The 21,549-nt window shown below is 45.3% G+C and overlaps 3 protein-coding genes across 4 annotated transcripts in view; 1 reads left to right on the top strand and 2 right to left on the bottom strand.

The window, feature by feature from the left end:
* Window positions 1-21,549, top strand: part of LOC123746526 (dual specificity tyrosine-phosphorylation-regulated kinase mbk-2) — a 205,957-nt gene that overhangs the window by 17,711 nt on the left and 166,697 nt on the right. The gene's annotated exons all lie outside the window — the stretch shown is intronic.
* Window positions 24-4,019, bottom strand: LOC123746528 (uncharacterized). Its single transcript, XM_045728078.2, has 2 exons — window positions 3,896-4,019; window positions 24-1,137 (listed from the first exon to the last, which is right to left on the bottom strand). Exon 2 carries the CDS (start codon window positions 1,130-1,132, stop codon window positions 407-409), a length of 726 nt encoding a protein of 241 aa, XP_045584034.2. The 5' UTR covers window positions 1,133-1,137; window positions 3,896-4,019; the 3' UTR covers window positions 24-406.
* On the bottom strand, window positions 18,992-19,504 carry LOC138359403 (uncharacterized). The gene has a single exon (XM_069318532.1). The coding sequence runs from the start codon at window positions 19,502-19,504 to the stop codon at window positions 18,992-18,994; it is 513 nt and encodes a 170-aa protein (XP_069174633.1).

The following is a 21,549-nucleotide window of genomic DNA, read 5'->3' as shown; positions in this document are numbered from 1 at the left end:
GGGTTGAAAAGTAAGACGAATAATATGATTAATATGTATTTGGTAATCGACGTGCGGTGATGACATGACCCTTTATTCCGGGGCCTGTTAAATGGTTCACATATAAGATACCAGACAGCTTTCCCTGTACAGTGGTCTCTGACTAGCTCTAACTGGGGGCATGATCCATCAAGCTGTTTGTGCAGGCAGTTCTATATCTTCGCTATGCACTGCAGCTTAGCTGATCAAGGGGTTTGTGGGGGGAAACTGTTTAGTTTTGATAGGGAAACAGTTCATTAAATCTCCTTATAAATGGGGGGTTTTGATAACCGTTTTCCCTGAAACTGCTTGATAATTTAAGCCGGATGTTAATGATACAAATATTATGCATACATGAGGTAAGTAGTGTTAAGAGTTAAAGTACAAGTTAGATCTGGTCAGGATCGCTTTGTCGAATCATGTTCATGATTTGGGTAGAGTTGAAGTGGCACTTGTGATAGGCGCTGGCGCAGGCGGCGGTAGACCCGGACTGGTTGCCCAGGAAGGCGGCCAGTTGGAAGGGCATGACCGGACTGTTGATCTGGTCGGGGACGAGGCCGGGATGGTCGCCGAAGAGGGACATGAGCAGAGCCTCGTCAGGAGCCAGCTGTTGGACCGGAGTGGCTGCCAGCTCACACACCACACGCAGACCACAGTTGGTCTTGTTGTCCAGAGTCTCCGCCGCCGAGAACAAGATGTTAAGAGTGTTGGTTGAGACGTCGTCCTCGACTACAGACGGCGCTTCACGGGTTCTTCGGTAGGAAATAGTTTTCTGGATGGTTCCATATGGCGCAGATGTCACTACGACCACTGGTGTTGCGGCAGCGCCTATCAGCGCAGCTTTCCCGACGGCGGCTTTACCGACAAGTCCAGCTGTGCCCAGGAGGACAGCTGTGCCGCCGATTACTTCAAGAACAGGTGCGGTGGCTGCTAGTCCGAAAGTCAGGGCCTTTGCGGCAGCCGCCGCCGATACAGCCGCAGCTGTCCCCGCTACAACCGCAGCCGTACCCGCTGCCGCAGCCGCTCCCGCTGCCGCAGTCAACAGAATAAAGGGTGAAGCCTCCTTCACAATCACAGCCACCAGGGCAATAAGGAGCCATTTCTTCAGCTGCATGATGCCTGTAGGAGATGGAAATACATGTGAAATAAATGCATAGTGAATGATATAGAGAGAGCCCCCACCCGTATACACTAACCAAGATGTATAAGGGGGCTGCCAGAGAGAAAGAAATATATAGTGAATGTCAGGTATACTACCCTAGGTGTATGGTGGCTGCCGTTGTGATATGTTAATGTGCGGAGAGATATGGTGCCTCGAGGGATATGTTGGGATGACAGTCTGGTAAAGTTATGCTGGTGACTGGTCGACCACCGCCCTCACACTCACCTAGAATCAACCACACAAAAACTCTCGTCAGATATATTCAACAATTAATTCAACGGCCTATCTTCATTATCAATGATTCCTTGTTGTATAACCACATTACTATTTCATTATTCACTCATTGATAACAAACCGAGAGTGGAATATTACGGAATGGATGCTTTGATGCTTTTAAACTTCATAAAATAGATTGGGCGCGCCAATCTAGGTACCAATGAACTATCAATTCTAACACAATTAAGCGTATTTGAGCTTTGTAGCCTAAGGAAAGTGACCCCAATCATCTTGAGGTTATCTTGAGATGATTTCGGGGCTTATAGTGTCCCCGCGGCCCGGTCCTCGACCAGGCCTCCACCCCCAGGAAGACTAACACCCAAGTACCTATTTTACTGCTAGGTAACAGGGGCATAGGGTGAAAGAAACTCTGCCCATTGTTTCTCGTCGGCGCCTGGGATCGAACCCAGGACCACAAGATCACAAGTCCAGCGTGCTGTCCGCTCAGCCGACCGGCTCAGAATCATAGTCTGTTATCATTGTGGCTTGTTGATACAGCCATCTGATGGAGGTTCTCTCTCTCTGTCTCTTCCTGTACCTTACCTTACCTTGAGGTTACCTTGAGGTGCTTCCGGGGCTTAGCGTCCCCGCGGCCTGTCGTCGACCAGGTCTCCTGGTTGCTGGACTGATCAACCAGGCTGTTGGACGCGGCTGCTCTCAGCCTGACGTATGAGTCACAGCCTGGTTGATCAGGTATCCTTTGTACACTCAAGAAATCAAACTAGGTGCAATAGACACATCACTGGTAGATTCGAGTTATTCTTAAGAAAGGTAAACCTATTCTTAGCAAGCTAGAGAGAGAGAGAGAGAGAGAGAGAGATCTACAGTTTCATCAGGCTAACCTTATGCCATTAGTACTGTATGACAGTTTAGCTAGTTTAGTTCATTTATTGTGCACCCCATACCCATCTTGTGGGCGGTATTGGAAAGGGTTCAGAGAGAGAGAGAGAGAGAGCTGGAGATATATATAGAGATACAGATACAGAAAGAGAGCTAAAGGTATACAGGAAGATACTCCTAGAGAGAGATAGAGATACAGAGACAGAGATACATATAGATATGGAAATAGACATAAAGATATAGAGAGATACTCAACACATTATCCTAGACACCTTGGTGGCCATGAGCCGTTGAATATGGTCTAAAAAAAAGATAATTAAAGACACATTAAAGATAATAGAGATCCCATTCATTAACAACGGGGGTTACATTTGTAAATCTTCGATTGGTAATTAACAATAATGCAGTTAATTCACTAGATTTGACGTATTTACAGATAAATAGAAATTACAGCCTAATAAATTAGCACGAACATATTTCAGAATTTTTTGTAGTGATTCAGAATGTGTTAGACAATGTAATGTTCTTGAATCTTTCATATACATCTTTAAGTTTCAATACAAATTTCAATTTCAATAGTTATCTCTTATCTTCAGAAGATAAGATAAGGCTTGGCGCTTTTTCCCCTGATAATTCCCTCCCTCTTCCTTCAGAACATTAGGCTTGAAGTATTAGGCTATAAAAAGGCTATATTAGGCTATAAAAAGGCTATATTAGGCTATAAAAAGGCTATATTAGGCTATAAAAAAGGCTATATTAGGCTATGAAAAGGCTATATTAGGCTATAAAAAGGCTATATTAGGCTATAAAAAGGCTATATTAGGCTATATAAGGCTTGAAGTATAAAAACACGTTCAATACACGTAGTTCAATTTATGAAAAAAAACATAATGTCGCCTGACAGCTGAGTGGACAGCGCTTCGGATTCGTAGTCCTGAGGTTCCGGGTTCGATCCCCGGTGGAGGCGGAGGCAAATAGGCAAAATGTGTTTCATCCTAATGCCCCCTGTTACCTATTAGTAAATAGGTACCTGGGAGTTAGACAGCTGCTACGGGCTGCTTTCTGGGGGTGCAGTCCTGGTCGAGGACCGGGCCGTGGGGACGCTAAGCCCCGAAATCATCTCAAGATAACCTCAAGATTGTTTACAACCATAAAAATGGTTGTGCCGTTAACCCAGCCACGTTCTTCTCGGTTATAAACGTGCATTGTGGGAATTTTTTTTTAATGTGTGTCAGCTCAGGAGTCATATAGGCCACGATAGGCCTATGTGGCACGCCTAGCACGCCCCCACAGTGGGGCGGGGCACGCGTCAGGTCATATCTGCAGCACTGGTTCTGTTTTAGCTCAACTCCAAATGTTCACCAGACGCGACCAACAGTTACCAATACACAAGACGAACTGCGACGCATTTAGCACCTCTCTTCTGTAGCATCAATAGTTTCCTTGATCATTTAAACACGTCTATGTACTAATACTCGAACACAAGACTTCAATTGATCGATTTCGACTTTTCCAGCACCAAAGGGAATCTACATTTGAAGGTAGAATACGAGGAGTGACTAATTATTAAGTAGATTAGGTCCCTTGCAACAAACTTACTTGCACTCTGAAAGAAATCTGAGGGACAGGAAGTCAGCGGCTGGACAGATGAACGGGTTGTGATGCCATGGGAGGGGTCGAGACGCCTTATATACTGGGAGAGGGGGGTTGCCGACAGGTGGGAAAGGTGGTATTCCTGCGGTGGGGGACTAGAGGGAGGGGGGGATGGGGTAGAGGGGGTGGGGCGGAAAGATCGTGTGGTGGGGGTACTGGGTACGTGGGGACGTGGGTAGCCAGTTTGGCTTACATGATGGCAGGAGGAAGTTGTCCTCGGCAAGGTCACTCTCTCTCTCTCTACGTAAACATGGGCGAGCGTCCAACACACACACACACACACACACACACACACACACACACAGTGGTGGAGGCTGACTCCATACACAGTTTCAAGTGTAGATATGATAGAGCCCAGTAGGCTCAGAAACCTGTACACCAGTTGATTGATGGTTGAGAGGCGGGACCAAAGAGCTAGAGCTCAACCCCCGCAAGCACAAATAGATGAGTACATACTTACACACATGCGAACACAACCAAGGATGGATTGTTTAATTAACACGGGTGGTACACGCACAAGGGGACACAGGTGGAAGCTGAGTACCCCCAAATGAGCCACAGGGACGTTAGAAAGAACTTTTCCAGTGTCAGAGTAGTTAACAGATGGAATGCATTAGGCAGTGATGTGGTGGAGGCTGACTCCATACACAGTTTGAAGTGTAGATATGCTAGAGCCCAATAGGCTCAGGAACCTGTACACCAGTTGATTGACAGTTGAGAGGCGGGACCAAAGAGCCAGAGCTCAACCCCCGCAAGCACAACTAGGTGAGTATATACACACACACACTCACGCACAGTGTGGTAGACGGAACAAGCTAAGTGAGATGACGGTCGAGGCCAAGACCGTCAGTAGTTTCAAAGCGTTATATGACAAAGAGTGCTGGGAAGACGGGACACCACGAGCGTAGCTCTCATCCTGTAACTACACTTAGGTAATTACATGCACACATACAATAACATATAATTCTAAATAAAACTAACAAAATAAACAAACCATATTCTGATGAAGCAATAGAACACACAGAACAACCTTTGTGTAATTATCTGATTACATTTTTGTAATCAACTAAAATTATTGACCTAAGAAGCCACAAGGTAGACGCAAGTTGTCTATTATTCAAATGTACGAGGCTGAGGGAGTGTGTACTCACCTATTTGTGCTTGTGGGGGTTGAGCTTTGGCTCTTTGGTCCCGCCTCTCAACTGTCAATCAACTGGTGTACAGGTTCCTGAGCCTACTGGGCTCTATCATATCTACATTTAAAACTGTGTATGGAGTCAGCCTCCACCACATCACTGCCTAATGCATTCCATCCGTTAACTACTCTGACACTAAAAAAGTTCCTTCTAACGTCTCTGTGGCTCATGTGTGTGTGGGGGGGGGGGGGAGACATTTCACCACCTTTGCAGAGATCATCGGTGATTGATCTGTAAATTGTAAAATAAAATCTTTACCTCAGTAGATGCCAGAAGTGTAGATGAGGGAAGTAGACTAACACAAAAGGTAGATGACTGAAATTCATACGAACCTGGTATACAAAGAGAGGAATTGAAGGTGTATAGGTGAGAGAAGAGTTTAAGAAACGTTATGAGAGAGAGAGAAAAAACTGATATTTTGTGTAATGAAAGTAAAAAATGAAAGATATGAGATGAGGAAGAAAATGAATGCAAAAGATAACATACAGAAAGTATTAGTGTGATCCTGTGGTCCTGGGTTCGATCCCAGGCGGCGGCGAGAAACAATGGGCAGAGTTTCTTTCACCCTATGCCCCTGTTACCTAGAAGTAAAATAGGTACCTGGGTGTTAGTCAGCTGTCACGGGCTGCTTCCTGGGGGTGGATGCCTGGTCGAGGACCGGGCCGCGGGGACACTAAAAGCCCCGAAATCATCTCAAGATAACCTCAAGAACCGAATATAATTAATACAGTAAAAACAAGAAACTCAAGTTGAAAATCACAAATAATTATCAAACGAAGAACTTATACAAATATAAACATTAAAGAAAACGAAGTTAATGCAGATTTCAAAGTAGCAAAACTTGAATTACAATTAAAGTGATTAATAATAAAAATAAAAATCCTCGAATAGTCGAAATTCTGCCAAACAGAAACGGAAGAACAATTAAGAGTTGGTGGTGGTGAAGATATATGAGGACGGAGGGCAGGAACCGGGGGCCAACCACTAGCACCATCGGGGATCGAACGCAGACTTGCAATAAGCGAGGTCGTCGCTGAACCGACCAGTCCATGGCCTACCAGGAGCTGGTTAACCAGACCATGACCCATAGCTGATGGCCAGAACCAAGTCAAGGGTCACAGTGGCCATTGTGTGGTACTCGTTCGATACTCAAATATAACATTTCTTGTAGATTTCGACCCTCTGTCTAATATATTATTTACACCCTAATAGAATAACACTTTTTGGGATATTTTTCCTTCGGGAGTTGAGTAGGAATATCGATATCTTCCTTGTGTTCTGTGTGTTATCATGACGGAATCTGTCTTCTGTTTATTAGACAGGTGGTGGACTGTATTCGCCTAGTTGTGCTTGCGGGGGTTGAGCTCTGGCTCTTTGGTCCCGCCTCTCAACTGTCAGTCAACAGGTGTACAGGTTCCTGAGCCTACTGGGCTCTATCATATCTACACTTGAAACTGTGTATGGAGTCAGCCTCCACCACATCACTGCCTAGTGCATTCCATTTACTAACTACTCTGACACTGAAAACAACATCTTTCTAATGTCTCTATGGCTCATTTGGGCACTGTTTGTTGCCCTGAATGCCAGTGGTGGAGGGAGGTAATCGTCCCCAGTGCCAGTGGTGGTCGGTGCATCATTAATTTACCAAGACACGAAGGTCTGCTGCATTATTGGTGCAAGTTATCATGAAGCTTACGTCTTGCATAACAATAACTGCAACACGCGCACCAACATCATTTTCTTCTTCCTCTCGTCCTCGACTCAAGTCCATTCCATCCAGCGGTCGACCCCACAGACGCATTCGTCAATTTTAACATGCTGTTCATTGAAAACGGGAATTTTCTGAAATATAAATTAATATTATAATAGCATATTGTGCATGTATATGCATAGGTTAGGTGTTTAGGTTCTGTTGGCGATTATTTGTAGTACGTGGGTGAAGCATTGATAGCGTTGTGACTCGAACATAAGTCGTCAGTGAAGCACTTGTTCCGGAAGTGTTCGAACGTCAGCAGTTGTGAGTCGTGTGTATATCTTTTTCATTCTTAAACAGCTGGGGGTTTGGCGAGTGGATGGATTAACTTTTGGGTCTTTGTTTGGAGGACGGGCTGGCGTCAAGTATGTGCCAGAAGCAGTTACTCAAGCACTTACGAACCTGAGGCCAGATTCACGAAGCAGTTATGCAAGCACTTACGAACCTGTACATCTTTTCTCAATCTTTGGCGGCTTTGTTTACAATTATTAAACAGTTAATGAGCTCCGAAGCACCAGGAGGCTGTTTATAACAATAACAACAGTTGATTGGCAAGTTTTCATGCTTGTAAACTGTTTAATAAATGTAACAAAAGCCGTCAAAGATTGAGGAAAGATGTACACGTTCGTAAGTGCTTTCGTGAATCTGGCCCCTTGTGTTTTACAAGGTCGGCGTTCGATCCCCGACGTTGCAAGTTGTTGGACAGCATTTACTTATTGTCCTCGTATCCCAGCTCACTTGTTTGGCGCCTTCTCATCATAATTGATCTTATTAAATTTCTTTATTTCATACTAATGATTTTACACAATGAAAGCACTTTCATTTCGTGTTCCACACTTCTTGAGGTTATCTTGATGATTTCGGGGCTTTAGTGTCCCCGCGGCCCGGTCCTCGACCAGGCCTCCACCCCCAGGAAGCGGCCCGTGACAGCTGACTAACACCCAGGTACCTATTTTACTGCTAGGTAACAGGAGCATAGGGTGAAAGAAACTCTGCCCATTGTTTCTCGCCGGCGCCTGGGATCGACCCCGGGACCACAGGACCACAAGTACAGCGTGCTGTCCGCTCGGCACTTAGTGAAGTTTACGACACAGTTCAAAGGGTTTAACAGGGCTGAAAGAGACGGAAATAAACAGGAGGGGAAGGAGGTGAGAGAGGGGGAAGGGGAAGTAATTAAGAGCGACTAAGAAAGATGACAAACACGCTTTCAAACAATTATGTAATCATTAAAGATCTTTGAATGGTAAGATCGAGCCGAGATAGAGCGTTGGAGGTCAACCCTCCCCCTTGTTCACCTTAATGAGAAGCGTTCCTCGTTCTACTGTAATGTGGGGTCAGTGTAGCGGGGGTCTGAAGCCCCACCGGTGTTGGGGGGGCCGGTGTAGGTGTGTGGGGGTCCGGTGTAGGTGTGGAGGGGTCCGGTTTAGGACTCCCACAGGTATAGGTGTCCGGTTTGGTTATCCACTGTGGGGTGTAGCATTTTATTATTTCTTTCACTGTTAGGTAAGTACACCCTACCTACCCCCCCCTGGTCTGTCATGTGGGGTGTTGAAGACCCCCACATGGACCCCAAACCCCACCCCAACCCGCCACCCACGGCAACTAAGGGGGTAGAGGTGTTGTGGTCAAGTGGTCCTGCTCTGTGGACTCTTAATGCCCACAAATCACTTAGGTCCAGGAGCCTGTACACCAGTTAAGTTGCGGAACCAAAGAGCCGAAACTCAACCCCCCGCAAACACAACTAGGTGAAGGGAATGGTCAGGAGAAAGCACCAAGCCATTACGACTATATAGCACTGGGAAGGGGTCAGGATAAGGATTTGGGATGGGACGGAGGGAAGGAATGGTCCTCAACCACTTATGGACGGTCGGGGATTGAACCTTGGGGATTGAACCTCGGGGATTGGCAAGGTGACTGTAGAACCACTGGTGTCCAACGCCATATTCAGTCCTGAATAACCTCAGAAGTGTCCTTCGTCGCAAGCTTTACATACAGTGTTGTGAACACTTCAAAACCTTGAGAGACCATTGGCACACACACACACTCAAGCGGCTTGTATATAGCTGGCTTAAGCCAGGTGTGTCGAAGGAAGGGCTAGAGATGAGGGAAGGAAAGCTATTCTTAAAGTCGAAATTGTAATGACTTTATCAGACTATATCGATTTAGGGCAAAAATCTAATGAGGTCAACCTGATCAACCAGGCTGTGACTCATACCTCAGGCTGCGAGCAGCCGCGTCCAACAGCCTGGTTGACTAGTCAAGCAACGAGGAGGCCTGGTCGACGACCGGGCCGCGGGGTCGCTGAGCCCCGAAATCACCTCAAGGTAACCTCAAGGTTATTACGCTAAGTCGTAGTATATTGGGAACTTAATTAGATCTTTTTCAATTAGCCTTCAATTACTTCACTCGTATGAACGGGTTCAGAGTTAGTATCCTACAAAGTGAAGGGACGACGACGTTTCGGTCCGTCCTGGACCATTCTCAAGTCGATTGTCTTGAAACTCGTTTCCAGATGACCAAGGAGGATATCATTAGACCTCGTGAAGCACACAGCAACGACACCTCAGTGACCCTGTTTCTCACTTGACGCTCGTGTGTCAGGGTATCTAAGCTCTTACTCGCAATGAAATAAATGAAAATCATTTTGAGGCTTCGAATCACCAGATCGAGTCGCTCCGTTGTCTCGAAATTATTGTCAAAGCCTCATAGTCGTGTCCAAAAATGTTTCCAGCGTTACAGCATTCTCACTAGTGGCTACTATGTCTGTAATATTAGTACAGTGAACGGGCGAACTGTATTGGGTTTGAACAGCCGACAGTGGCGTGATTTCTCCCTGTGTCTCGTACGATACTGTAATGTGTCCGAGTAGTGATATGTATGTGTCCCAGTAGTGTTATGTAGGGCCTACAATCATGTGTGTAGCACCAACATAGGTGACGAGGTAAGTGATTGCTGGGCATTCTTGTTGCGTCTTTTTAATGCGGGAAGAATTGCCTAGTTGCCCTTGTCTGAAGCTATGATTACACGGTCTCTCACTACCATTGTCTTCCTGGGTATCCCTCACCATCTTCCCGACCTCCTGTCTGCTGCTGTCTTCCTCCTGTCTTCCTCCTGTCTGCTCCTCTCCTCCCTCCAGCTCATTGGTTAAGAAAAAACAAAACAATTATGCATATTATTTGTATATTTCACTGAAGCTTTCAATTTGCACCCTTGTGTACTCCCTGCGTACAAGACTTTGCGAGTGAGGATGGGTTGACGGCTGTCAGCTCTGTGTGTCTTGTCAAGGCTGTCAGGCGTTGATGTAAGCGCTCTCTCGTCCTCTTTCGTCAAGGCTGTCATGTCTGTTTTTCGTGCCAAGAGTGTCAGTTTGTTTACATCCAGTTGATCAGGCAGTGATAAGTCACGCTGTTTACAATCACGGGGGTGATTGTGTGATTGTGGACGCCTTTTGTAGCCCAGGAAAACCCCCTTACTCATTACTCGACGCCTTGTGTTGCTCGGGAAATCTCCTTACTCAGTACTCGACGCGCCTTGTGCTGCTCAGGAACTCTTTACATGTGGCTGAATGAGAGTGTGTGAGGGGGGGGGGGGTGAGAGTGCGTGAGGGGGGGGGGTGAGAGTGCGTGAGGGGGGGGGTGAGAGTGCGTGAGGGGGGGGTGAGAGTGCATGGAGGTGAGAATGAGTGTGTGTGTTGAGCTTGTGCAAATTTGGGTGAAACTGGTGAAAATGAGGAAGCGATATATGACATTGTCTTGGGTTAGACGACTTGGTAGTGCTTCCCTGGAGGTCAGCTCCCAGTCAATCCTCCATTCCCCCCCCCCCCCCCCCGTCACCAGGAGACGGGTTCCGTCAATGCAGCATCCCGTGAACATATAAAATATTTTATTTTATAAAATATGATAAAATCATTTTGGGCCATTGAGGTGACTCGAACCGGCGTTCAGGTGATTCCCAGGCCTTAACCCTCTCGGAGTGTAGTCGAGCGTGACGCAAATTCTTGCTTAGGCACCGGTTCAGGAGCTCCAAACCCTCCAAGTGAATTCAGCAGAGTTCCGGATTACAAGGAATAATTCATTGTCGTTGGACAGGTAGCCATCCTGACTCCTTGTCCTGCCATTTTCCCCTCCCCTTCCCTTCTTCTCTCACTTCTCTCCCCCCCTCCCCTCCAACCCCTACCTAGCAGTGCCTCACCAATCCCTCCCCTCTCCCCCCCGCGCCGGCTTAACCCAAGAAGGATTTGCGACGTCAACAAAGAGGATGATTGGAAGCGACCAGCCGCTCTGTAGTGCAATGGTGGTCGAGTCTCAGTCCAACTTGCCCTTCTGACTGACTGCTGCTCTTCATCCTGTTGCTTGACGTCTCGCCACAGTCATCACCTCACAGCATAATGACACCTTTGCCTGGCTTCACCTCTGTATATTAAGTGGAGGAAAAAAGGAAAAAGTAATCCCAATATTCAGTGATTTTCAATTTGGATTTGTGTGCGTTTGGCAGTCAAAGACTCCAGTGGACGATTTAAAATCAAAATAGAGGAGAAATTCAAAGCAAAGGCGTTGAGCATGTCAAATATAATGTCAAACTCACCCTGTGGGGACCACGTGTGGGGTTCAGCACCTGGTTATGGCAACGATGACAATGGCAATCAGGCAGAGGACGACCCAGAAGCCCAGGAGATTTTGTCTATACTTCAGGTGCGTCTCTGACACGTTCCGTGATCTTCTCAACTGTAGTGGTTAGTGTGGTGGTGGTCAGCAGTACTGAGACACGGTCGTACACAGGCTATGGTAATGACTGAAGCTTTTCACCTCCGTGTGGGTTAAAGAAATTTGTCGGTAGTTAGTGAAGAATGTTAATTGGTTAGTTAAATGAACTGTGGGGGTCCACCACCGCCCACGAGAAGGGTATGGGGGTCCACCACCGCTCACGGGATGGGTATGGGGTCCACCACCGCTCACGGGATGGGTATGGGGTCCACCACCACCCACGGGATGGGTATGGGGGTCCACCACCGCCCACGGGATGGGTATGGGGGTCCACCACCGCCCACGGGATGGGTATGGGGGTCCACCACCGCCCACGGGATGGGTATGGGGGTCCACCACCGCCCACGGGATGGGTATGGGGGTCCACCACCGCCCACAGGATGGGCACGGGGGTACATAATAACTAACCTCATAACTATAACAGACCAAGAATACCCTCCAACTTGACCTTTGAGTTAAGTTCACCTCAGGCAGAAAAAAAGGCTTCCCAGAACGAGGATTTAACCACCTTGACTTGAACACGACTTGTAATCTCCTACCTTCAGCTGACATCATTATTTACTCAGAATATTAGGTAATATGCATAGTTTGTTATATATATTATATACATATATAATATATATACCTCATTCTTTTATGTGTATATCTCGATAAACGTATTTAAATTTTCAACATTGATATCGACAGTAGTTGTTCAAGATTCGCTACTTGGAACAAAATGTTCCAAGTAACACGGGCTAAGGTGAGCCCGTAGTATAGACAGTCACAATACCGGGGCTGAAAATTAAGACACCCAACCCACAGGTCTGAATAATGAGGAGAGTGAAGACGTTTCGGTCCTTCTTGGACTATTATCAAGTCATGGCTCGAAACGAACCGAAACGTTTCGAAACGGATCGAAACGGACGTATTATTTTGATTTTGACATTAGTGGGTCGTTTGAGTCAATATTGAAACCGTATATTCGACGGTGAATAATTGAAATATAGCGCAGGAACGCATGCGCACTCGTAAGTGCAACCCCCCCTCCTATTAGATATAGATAAATGGGCCTACAGTGTTCAGGTCATGGACAAATGGGACAGTTTAGATAACGACGTAACACTAACTCTTATACGGTAAAAATGTTAAGTAAACATATTGTAATGTTTACATAACAAAAATGTAATTTTAATGTAAATATGATCAGAAAAATGTGGGAGCAGAGACTCAACCCTTCAAGCGCGGGACTCGTAATTCTGTGGCACGGGTTCGATTCCCGCACCAGGCAGAAACCAATGGGCAAAAGTTTCTTTAACCCTGAATGCCCTTGTTACCTAGCAGTAAATAGGTACCTGGGAGTTAGTCAGCTGTTACGGGCTGCTTCCTGGTGTGTGTGGGGGGGGGGGGGAAATAGTAGTAACAGTAGTAACAGTTGATTGACAGTTGAGAGGCGGGCCGAAAGAGCAGAGCTCAACCCCGCAAGTACAACTAAGAGAATACACACGTGTGTGTGTGTGTGTGTGTGTGTGTGTGTGTGTGTGTGTGTGTGTATGGTGCTTGAGTGCCTGTCAAGGCAAGTGTGGTGGTGCTTGAGTGCCTGTCAAGGTAAGTGTGGTGGTGCTTGATTGCCTGTCAAGGCATCTGTGGTGCTGGCAAGTAATTCATACCAGGCGCCACGTGTGGTGTTTGAGTAAGGACACGTGTAGTACTGAATCAGTTTTGGCGCGAAGATGAAAACAATAACACAGGAGCACATTGTTCGAAACCTGTTGTTTGGCGACGGCTTGCACTAGCCTCGCCCAGGCTCCAGTAATATAACAATTACCAAACAAAACCCAGAGACTAAAAATCTAGTACAGTAGATGTAAACAAAACCAGAGAACGCAGATTGAAGTAAACAAAGATTATGCAACTATAATAAAAGACGAAATTGAATAAAGGAATTCGAAATGACAGGAAAAGAAAACGGATAACGGAGCCTATCATATTTACGAATTAAGACAAAGTTTTAATGAAAAAACTTGAATTATTATTTGTCGGAGGAAGAGGAGGGGGAGTGCATAGCCAGTTTGCCTTTGGTGGTATACTGCGTGCTGTGCGAGTGAGTATACTAGCCGGTATATCACATGTTGAGTATACCACTAAGGATATACTGCTGAGTATACTGTTATTGAGCGTGTTGAGGGGGCCTGGGCCAGTGGTGGAGTGTGGCTGCGTGATAAGGTTTCTCTGAAGCCATGGCGGGATGTAGTCTTCCAGGAGTTATATTCTTGCCACAAATTCTTACAAAGGAGTAAAGTGTTCCATATGTATATAAACACGCATTGAGGCTTTGTGAAACATTTGAGAAAATAATGTATTATGATAATTTACTTTTAATAGTGAGGAGAGAGAGAGAGAGAAAAAATGGTTTAATTATTTGATGACGTCGTGAAGACTGTATACTGCAGTGAGCCTACGTCATTAGCTGCAGTCGACCAGTTACACAGATGGCGCCGGTGGCTGTGTAGCTAGCACGCTGGACACGTAATCCTGTGGCCCGGGTTCGATTCCAGGCGCCGGCGAGAAGCAATGGGCAGAGTTTCTTTTACCCTAATGCCCCCCTGTTACCTAGCAGTAAATAGGTACCTGGGTGTTAGTCAGCTGTCACGGGCTGCTTCCTGGGGGTGAAGGCCTGGTCGAGGACCGGGCCGCGGGGACACTAAAGCCCCAAAATCATCTCAAGATGAGAATGTTGTGGATGGTTAGCCATCACCCACCAGTTCGCCTTGCAACACGACCCTTCAATAGGTTTACAACCAGGTCCCTAATTATTACTGGGTGAAGAGGATCTAACAAGGAATGGTGCTCAATCAATCCTCACTAGTCAGGGCTCTCTCGACCCCAGACAAAGTGGCCGGCAAGGCTAAGGGCACGTTTGCCACCACTACGCCACACGGAATTCGATTGTTATCTCAGATAAACATCTTCATCCATTTTAAGATGCTCCTCAGTTGCCACCATTCTTCTCTTGAAACATCAGAAAGTACAAGTGTAAGAAAGTACTTAAGGTCTACCAAACAGCTCGCTGCTTGTTAGCCCCTGTATGTGTCTTGACCTTTAATTATGCTCAAATGGTCGAATTAAGATGTTTATCAACATAATTAGATCGTTAGGGATAAATGGGAGTAATGAGTGAGTGTGTGTGTGTGTACTCACCTAGTTGTGCTTGCGGGGGTTGAGCTCTGGCTCTCTGGTCCCACCTTTCAACGGTCAATCAACTAATGTACAGGTTCCTGAGCCTACTGGGCTCTATCATATCTACACTTAAAGCTGTGTATAGTCAGCCTGCACCTCTGTGTGTATATATATATATGTGTGTGTGTGTGTAGGGATGCTTAGCTCGTGCACAAGCACTGGAGAACATTTGGGGTAAGGTTACCAGCACTCATTAGCATGGTGTGTGGGTACGCGGGAGAAACTCGCTTTTTGATTCAATAATTTCAAGGGGAAGAGAAACTATGCATGCACGAGAAATATTTGTATTTGTCCTACCACAGACGCGGCCATACATCTATACAACGTAAATACAGTATCCTGTTGTAGTTGATTTAGGAGCAACGATGATAGTGGGATCAGATACTCCTCACAGTATCTGGTCGTCCCTATAGACAAGATAGTCTTAGAGGGGATACAGCAGCATATAGTGAGAACTCCACCACGGGTGATTATACAATTCTAACAGCCATACTATATATACATTTCCATTTGTCCCACATAGACTGTATTACAGACATTCGGTCTCCTAGGGGAGCCGGTCGGCCGAGCGGAGAGCACACTGGACTTGTGATCCTGTGGTCCTGGGTTCGATTCCAGGCGCCGGCGAGAAACAATGGACAGAGTTTCTTTCACCCTATGCCCCTGTTACCTAGCAGTAAAATAGGTACCTGGGTGTTAGTCAGCTGTCACGGGCTGCTTCCTGGGGGTGGAGGCCTGGTCGAGGACCGGGCCGCGGGGACACTAAAAGCCCCGAAATCATCTCAAGATAACCTCATGATTGGGTCACTAATGTCCATTCTGAAGCACATACACGGTTCATGGCTATTTAACGTTCATAGTTCCTATAGGAAAATTCCTTTTATAAGTTCCTATTATATAGGAACGTATCAACCCAATCAGATGGGTTGATCTTGGGTGTCATCTTGACCGTCTTCGGTGTCATCTTGACCGTCTTGGCCGAGTCATTACACCAACACTTGCCACCAGTTGTTAACCTTGACGGAACACCTTGTTAAACCTCCTCATAATATTTCTTTAAACAAGGACACAATTATGAAGATTTGAGTGCTTTTGGTTATTTTCTATATATATATTTTTTGTTTACTGTAGCCAATGATTTTTTCTGATGGATATATATATATATATATATATATATATATATATATATATATATATATATATATATATATATATATATATATATACTAATTGTTAAACAGTATATATAAATAGCTTTATATATATATGTAAGCCCCCACCGACTCAAGGTCAAAATTCAAACCACGTACTGCCAGTAGAATTAAAATATGTGTAACTGCGGTGAAGTTGTGTTTATTGAAAGTTGTATACAATATTTATACAGTATTATACACCACAAACTACAAGGTCCGCAGATACAACGTGTGATTAAGAAGTAAATAATGTGAGTACAAATATTTGTGCCAAACCTCCCCTCAGGAAGTAGCGTCTTGTTTAAGTAAAAAATTAACTTCATTTAATTAAAAAATGTAAACTTGAAAGAGCAAGTCATATTGGTGACGGAGACTAATACCAACCCACACGGAACGTAACCAGACGTTGTTGTTAAAGATTCGCTACTTGGAACAAAGTTCCAACAAAGTTCCAAGTAGCACGGGCTATGGTGAGCCCGTATAGTGCCTTTAACGTGAGGTAAAGGGTTACTTAACCCTTGTACCAGGTGTAGGGGTGTTATATGACACTAAACCCCATGTTAATTTTCTCCCTTCTGTATTCCTTGAAAATGTGTTTGAAAAAACGAATGAGTTCGGAAGAGAATTAAGAGTTTCTTAACCATTCAGCTGCGCAGCGAGTTAAAAGTACTACATTTAAGTGTGATTAAAAGTAATTAATAAATCTATTGGGAAAAATGGCATATATGTGACTGAAGCAATGTAAGGGTTTACTGTGTAAAATATTTCAAGATTTAATCATGGCAGTTGATTGTACTAATTCCTACAGGTGGAGGAATGTATCTCTTCCACGCTTGATGGTTGTATTTTGTTTATGCTGGCCTAAGGATTGTATTTTATCCTGCCTGTCGACTGTATTGTATTAGGCTGGCCTGGCGATTGTATTGTTTGCCTGGCGATTCTATTTTGGGATGCACGTGTTTTCGTAGCCTAGGCTTAGGAGATGCACGTGTCCTAGCCTAGAGCCTAGGAGACGCACGTGTCCTCCTAGCCTAGGCCCTAGGGAATGCACGTATCACCTAGCCTAGGCCCTAGGGAATGCACGTATCGCCTAGCCAAGTGGCTGTATATTTGCAACCTTGACAGACTGGTCGTATGTCTAGCTGTGAAGGATGAATACGATCCGATTAGTTGCCCTTGGTGTGACGTAGGCAGGACTGGTGTGTGTGTGTGTGTGTGTGCGTGCGTGTGTGTGTGTGTGTTCCTGTTTAATACACATTAAGTACGCAGCTGGGGCCCCTAATACTTCAATATCAAAGACAGTATATTCTCAGAAGGGATTCCGGAAAGCATTTAACAAAATAATAAATATAAAATAATTATCTTATCGCTCCATTGCCCTCCCGGAGACTTCTTTCGACTTAGCATTGTCTTCACACAGCTATTAGCGAAACCTGTACATCTTTCCTCAATCATGACGTCTTTTATTGACATTTATTAAACAGTATATGAAGTCCAGAGCGCCACGAAGGAATTTATTACAATAATAACCTTGGGAAGATTCTAAGCTCCGAACTGTTTAATAAATGTAACTAAGATGAGGGAAAGATGTACCAGTTTCGTAAATGGTTACTTAAACGTTTGGTAAATTGTGGAGTTGTTCAAGAGCACTCGACTCATTATTTTTAACCTTTCTGATTAATGTCAGGAATTGATATTTAGAGACTCCAATCTTTCACGTGGTTATATGTGGGTATTTTTTTTTTGTGTGGGGGTGTGGGGGGGGGGGCATCTGTTATAGGTGTGTGGGGGTGTGGGGAAGAAGGTGTAGCCAGCACGTCAAGATGAGTATAGTGACCTTGGAAGTATTATCATGCAGGGTGTGAACCCATATGGTGACTCCTTGTATCAGATAGTTCCTGCCTCATCAGGAAGAGGGCAGCACACTAGCTCCCCTCTCTCCCCCTCCCCCCATCCCCCTTATCACACGCAACGTTATTATAACCATTTTTACCTCGTTACAATGTTGTAACAACTTTTAAAAGCGAGTTGTAGTTATGTTGTGTGCGCTGGAGGCGTTCTGTTGGGGGGGGGGGGGAAAGAGGCGCCGGTCGCATGCCCTCATTTGGTGCCCGGCCGCTGCGTGGGGTGGACGTATGCTACGCGCTCTCTACCTAAAGAGCGTATATACACAAGTTACAGCCCCGCTCCTGTGCCGGGTAATTCCACTAGGGGCTCACCATAGCCCGTGCTACTTGCAACTTTTGCTTCCCAGTAACTGAATCTTAAAACATCTTGAAAACACTGACAGCATTCTCGGTCATGCACATTTTATCTACACGTCACTAGAGACCTTATGTAGCAAGATGAACCCAGCGGGCAGTCACGGGGGAGACATCTCCCGTCACGCAGGGTGCAGTCGCACCTCCACAGATCTTCAGTATCAGCTATTGATACTGGTAATGGCTCAAAAGGGCCACCACTTACGGGCTATTCATGCCCGTGCCACTTTTTGGGTGGCTTAATCTTCTTCAATCATCAATCAGCGGGCAGTGCCACAAAGGAGTAGTTTAAAATGAGAATTATAACCTTTAGCTTACGAGATCCTTATTGGGAGCATCCATGAATGGCCTGGTTGCTTGGACAACAATTTCGCTAAGTGTGTGTGAGGGTATTTTACGAAATTGTGTGGTGGTGGGATTCCAATTTGAGACCTTTGACCTTAGCACCCATTAATCGCTAGCAATAATAACTACCCACAAATTGGCCTTATCTCAGTCCGGCTGTGCACTGAATCGTAATTAAATTAACTGACTGTGTCCAAGGGCATCAACCAAGTGGATTACAATGACCAAGATTAACAGTGCATTATATATAATAGTGCAAAATGATGACAAAAATGGGGAAGTAACAACTAATACCCAAATGTCATGAGTATTTCAACACATTGTAACAATGTCTCGGCACATTGTAACAATGTCTCGGCACATTGTAACAATGTCTCGGCACATTGTAACAATGTCTCGGCACATTGTAACACTGTCTCGGCACATTGTAACAATGTCTCGGCACATTGTAACAATGTCTCGGCACATTGTAACACTGTCTCGGCACATTGTAACAATGTCTCGGCACATTGTAACACTGTCTCGGCACATTGTAACAATGTCTCGGCACATTGTAACAATGTCTCGGCACATTGTAACACTGTCTCGGCACATTGTAACAATGTCTCGGCACATTGTAACACTGTCTCGGCACATTGTAACAATGTCTCGGCACATTGTAACACTGTCTCGGCACATTGTAACAATGTCTCGGCACATTGTAACAATGTCTCGGCACATTGTAACACTGTCTCGGCACATTGTAACAATGTCTCGGAACATTGTAACACTGTCTCGGCACATTGTAACAATGTCTCGGCACATTGTAACAATGTCTCGGCACATTGTAACGCAGAATAAGAGAACACCCATAATTAGATAATTAAGAACTTCCACCTAATCTTTGCCTAAACTATAATCAGACAAAAACACTTTATATTAACAAATTAATAATAAGATACACACTATAAATATACATATGTGTATGGAGACACATAGGTTACACTCGTGGAATACTTGACCATCTAAGAAATACCTTTAAGAAATGAAAGTGTTTCTTAACACATTAACAAGAGCCATTGAGACACGAATGACCACTCGCAATGGGCCAGCACGACCAGTAGGTCGTCTTAACGACTCTATACAGACACACTAACCCCTACGTAGCCTATTAATAATCACCTACCACCATCTGCATGCATAAAATATATTCCTACCCTTTTAAAAATTTGCATATTAAATTATTAATAATAATATATTATTAATAATTGGGGAACATTTATGCGCTAAGCTTTTCGTAAAGTCATGATTTTACATGTACATGAATCGGTAAAAAATTTTTGCCTTTGCTTCTGATTGATTTAAAGTTATAGCTTTAATCATAGGCTGTTTTGCAGGAATATATATATATATATATATATATATATATATATATATAGATATATCTCCGTCCTACACCACCTCACCCTCGATAGACATTCCGCCTTTTCTCTCTCCCTTCATGTCTATTTTACATCATATTCATGGTTGCACCTTGACCTTCCTGTACCTATCCCACCTCACCTTCTACCCTCCCATCCCTACCACCTCTCTATCCCTTGGTACACGCAAATGTCTTCTCCTATTCCACCTTCCAATCCCCTAACCCTACTCTCCAAGCTCCTTTATCTCGCATTTTTTCCTGTTTCTCTTAAATTCCCCTTTTGCTAGGTTTGTTTGTTCTATTTTCCCCTCGTTTATCACCCCCTTTTCTCTTTTCTCCCCTCGTCTATCACCTCTTCCCCACGCCGGGTTATTACTCCCGGGTCCGCGAGCTACAGGGACGGTAATTATTTGCTTTAGTAGCAAATGACGTGATGAGTTGAGGTAACTTGTCCACGCTACGAGCCGCGGCTGTGTTGTGAAGCTGGTCCTTGTTGCTTCTAGGTCACCACTATGGTCGTCCTTGGTGCTTCAAGGTCACTAGTATGGTCGTTCTCGTTGGTTCAAGGTCACCACGTATGGTCGTCCTTGCTGCTTCAAGGTCACCACCTATGGTCGTTCCTGCTGCTCCAAGGTCACCATTATGGTCGTTCCTGCTGCTCCAAGGTCACCACTATGGTCGTCCTTGCTGCTCCAAGGTCACCACTATGGTCGTCCTTGCTGCTCCAAGGTCACCGCTATGGTCGTCCTTGCTGCTCCAAGGTCACCATTATGGTCGTCCTTGCTGCTCCAAGGTCACCATTATGGTCGTCCTTGCTGCTCCAAGGTCACCACTATGGTCGTTCCTGCTGCTCCAAGGTCACCACTATGGTCGTCCTTGCTGCTCCAAGGTCACCACTATGGTCGTGACGAGCTTGAATAGTTTTTAAATTTGAAGTCTTTTTGCGTATCGACGGACGTATGCATCTAGAGAGAGAGAGAGACAGACAGATGCTCATGAGTAATGCGTAGAAATGAAGCTGCTTATACGCCATGAACGCACCTCAGAAGCGCTCAAAATATAGCGTCTTAAGTGTTAAGACAATTGACTTTTCCACCCCTCTGGGTGGCGGTCACAGGGACTAGAGTAGAGCGTTCCGGCGCCGTGGGTGAAGCATGTAAGGGGGGCGGGTCTCCCCTCTCAGGCAGTCCGCACATTCAGTGAGTGTTGGACCGGGTGAGGGGAAGGTTCAGAGGAAGAGCTGCCACACGCCTGGCTGAGGGGACGCACCTTAGGCTATAAGGAGAGAGAGAAAGCACCGAACGGATGCACCTTAGGCTATAAGGTGCTTCCCGTCATCTACCTTTCCTTGCCTAGTGGAGACTCTAAGTGTCTCTAGTGTCGTGTCTACTGTGAAAGTCTATAGCCAGTGACGTATTCATCTATCAGTGAACTTCGTGAAATTACAGGACTCTCTAGTGAAATACCG

The sequence above is a fragment of the Procambarus clarkii genome, chromosome 90 (genome assembly GCF_040958095.1).
Source record: "Procambarus clarkii isolate CNS0578487 chromosome 90, FALCON_Pclarkii_2.0, whole genome shotgun sequence".
Classification (NCBI taxonomy): Eukaryota; Metazoa; Arthropoda; class Malacostraca; order Decapoda; family Cambaridae; genus Procambarus; species Procambarus clarkii.
Note: the sequence above shows the minus strand (reverse complement) of the source record. Positions and strands in the feature narration are given on the sequence as shown.

What these genes read in the sequence shown, in the direction of transcription:
- LOC123746528 (XM_045728078.2), bottom strand. Translation starts at nt 1,132, where the DNA reads ATGCAGCTGAAGAAATGGCTCCTTATTGCCCTGGTGGCTGTGATTGTG.
- LOC138359403 (XM_069318532.1), bottom strand. Translation starts at nt 19,504, where the DNA reads ATGTGCCGAGACATTGTTACAATGTGCCGAGACATTGTTACAATGTGC.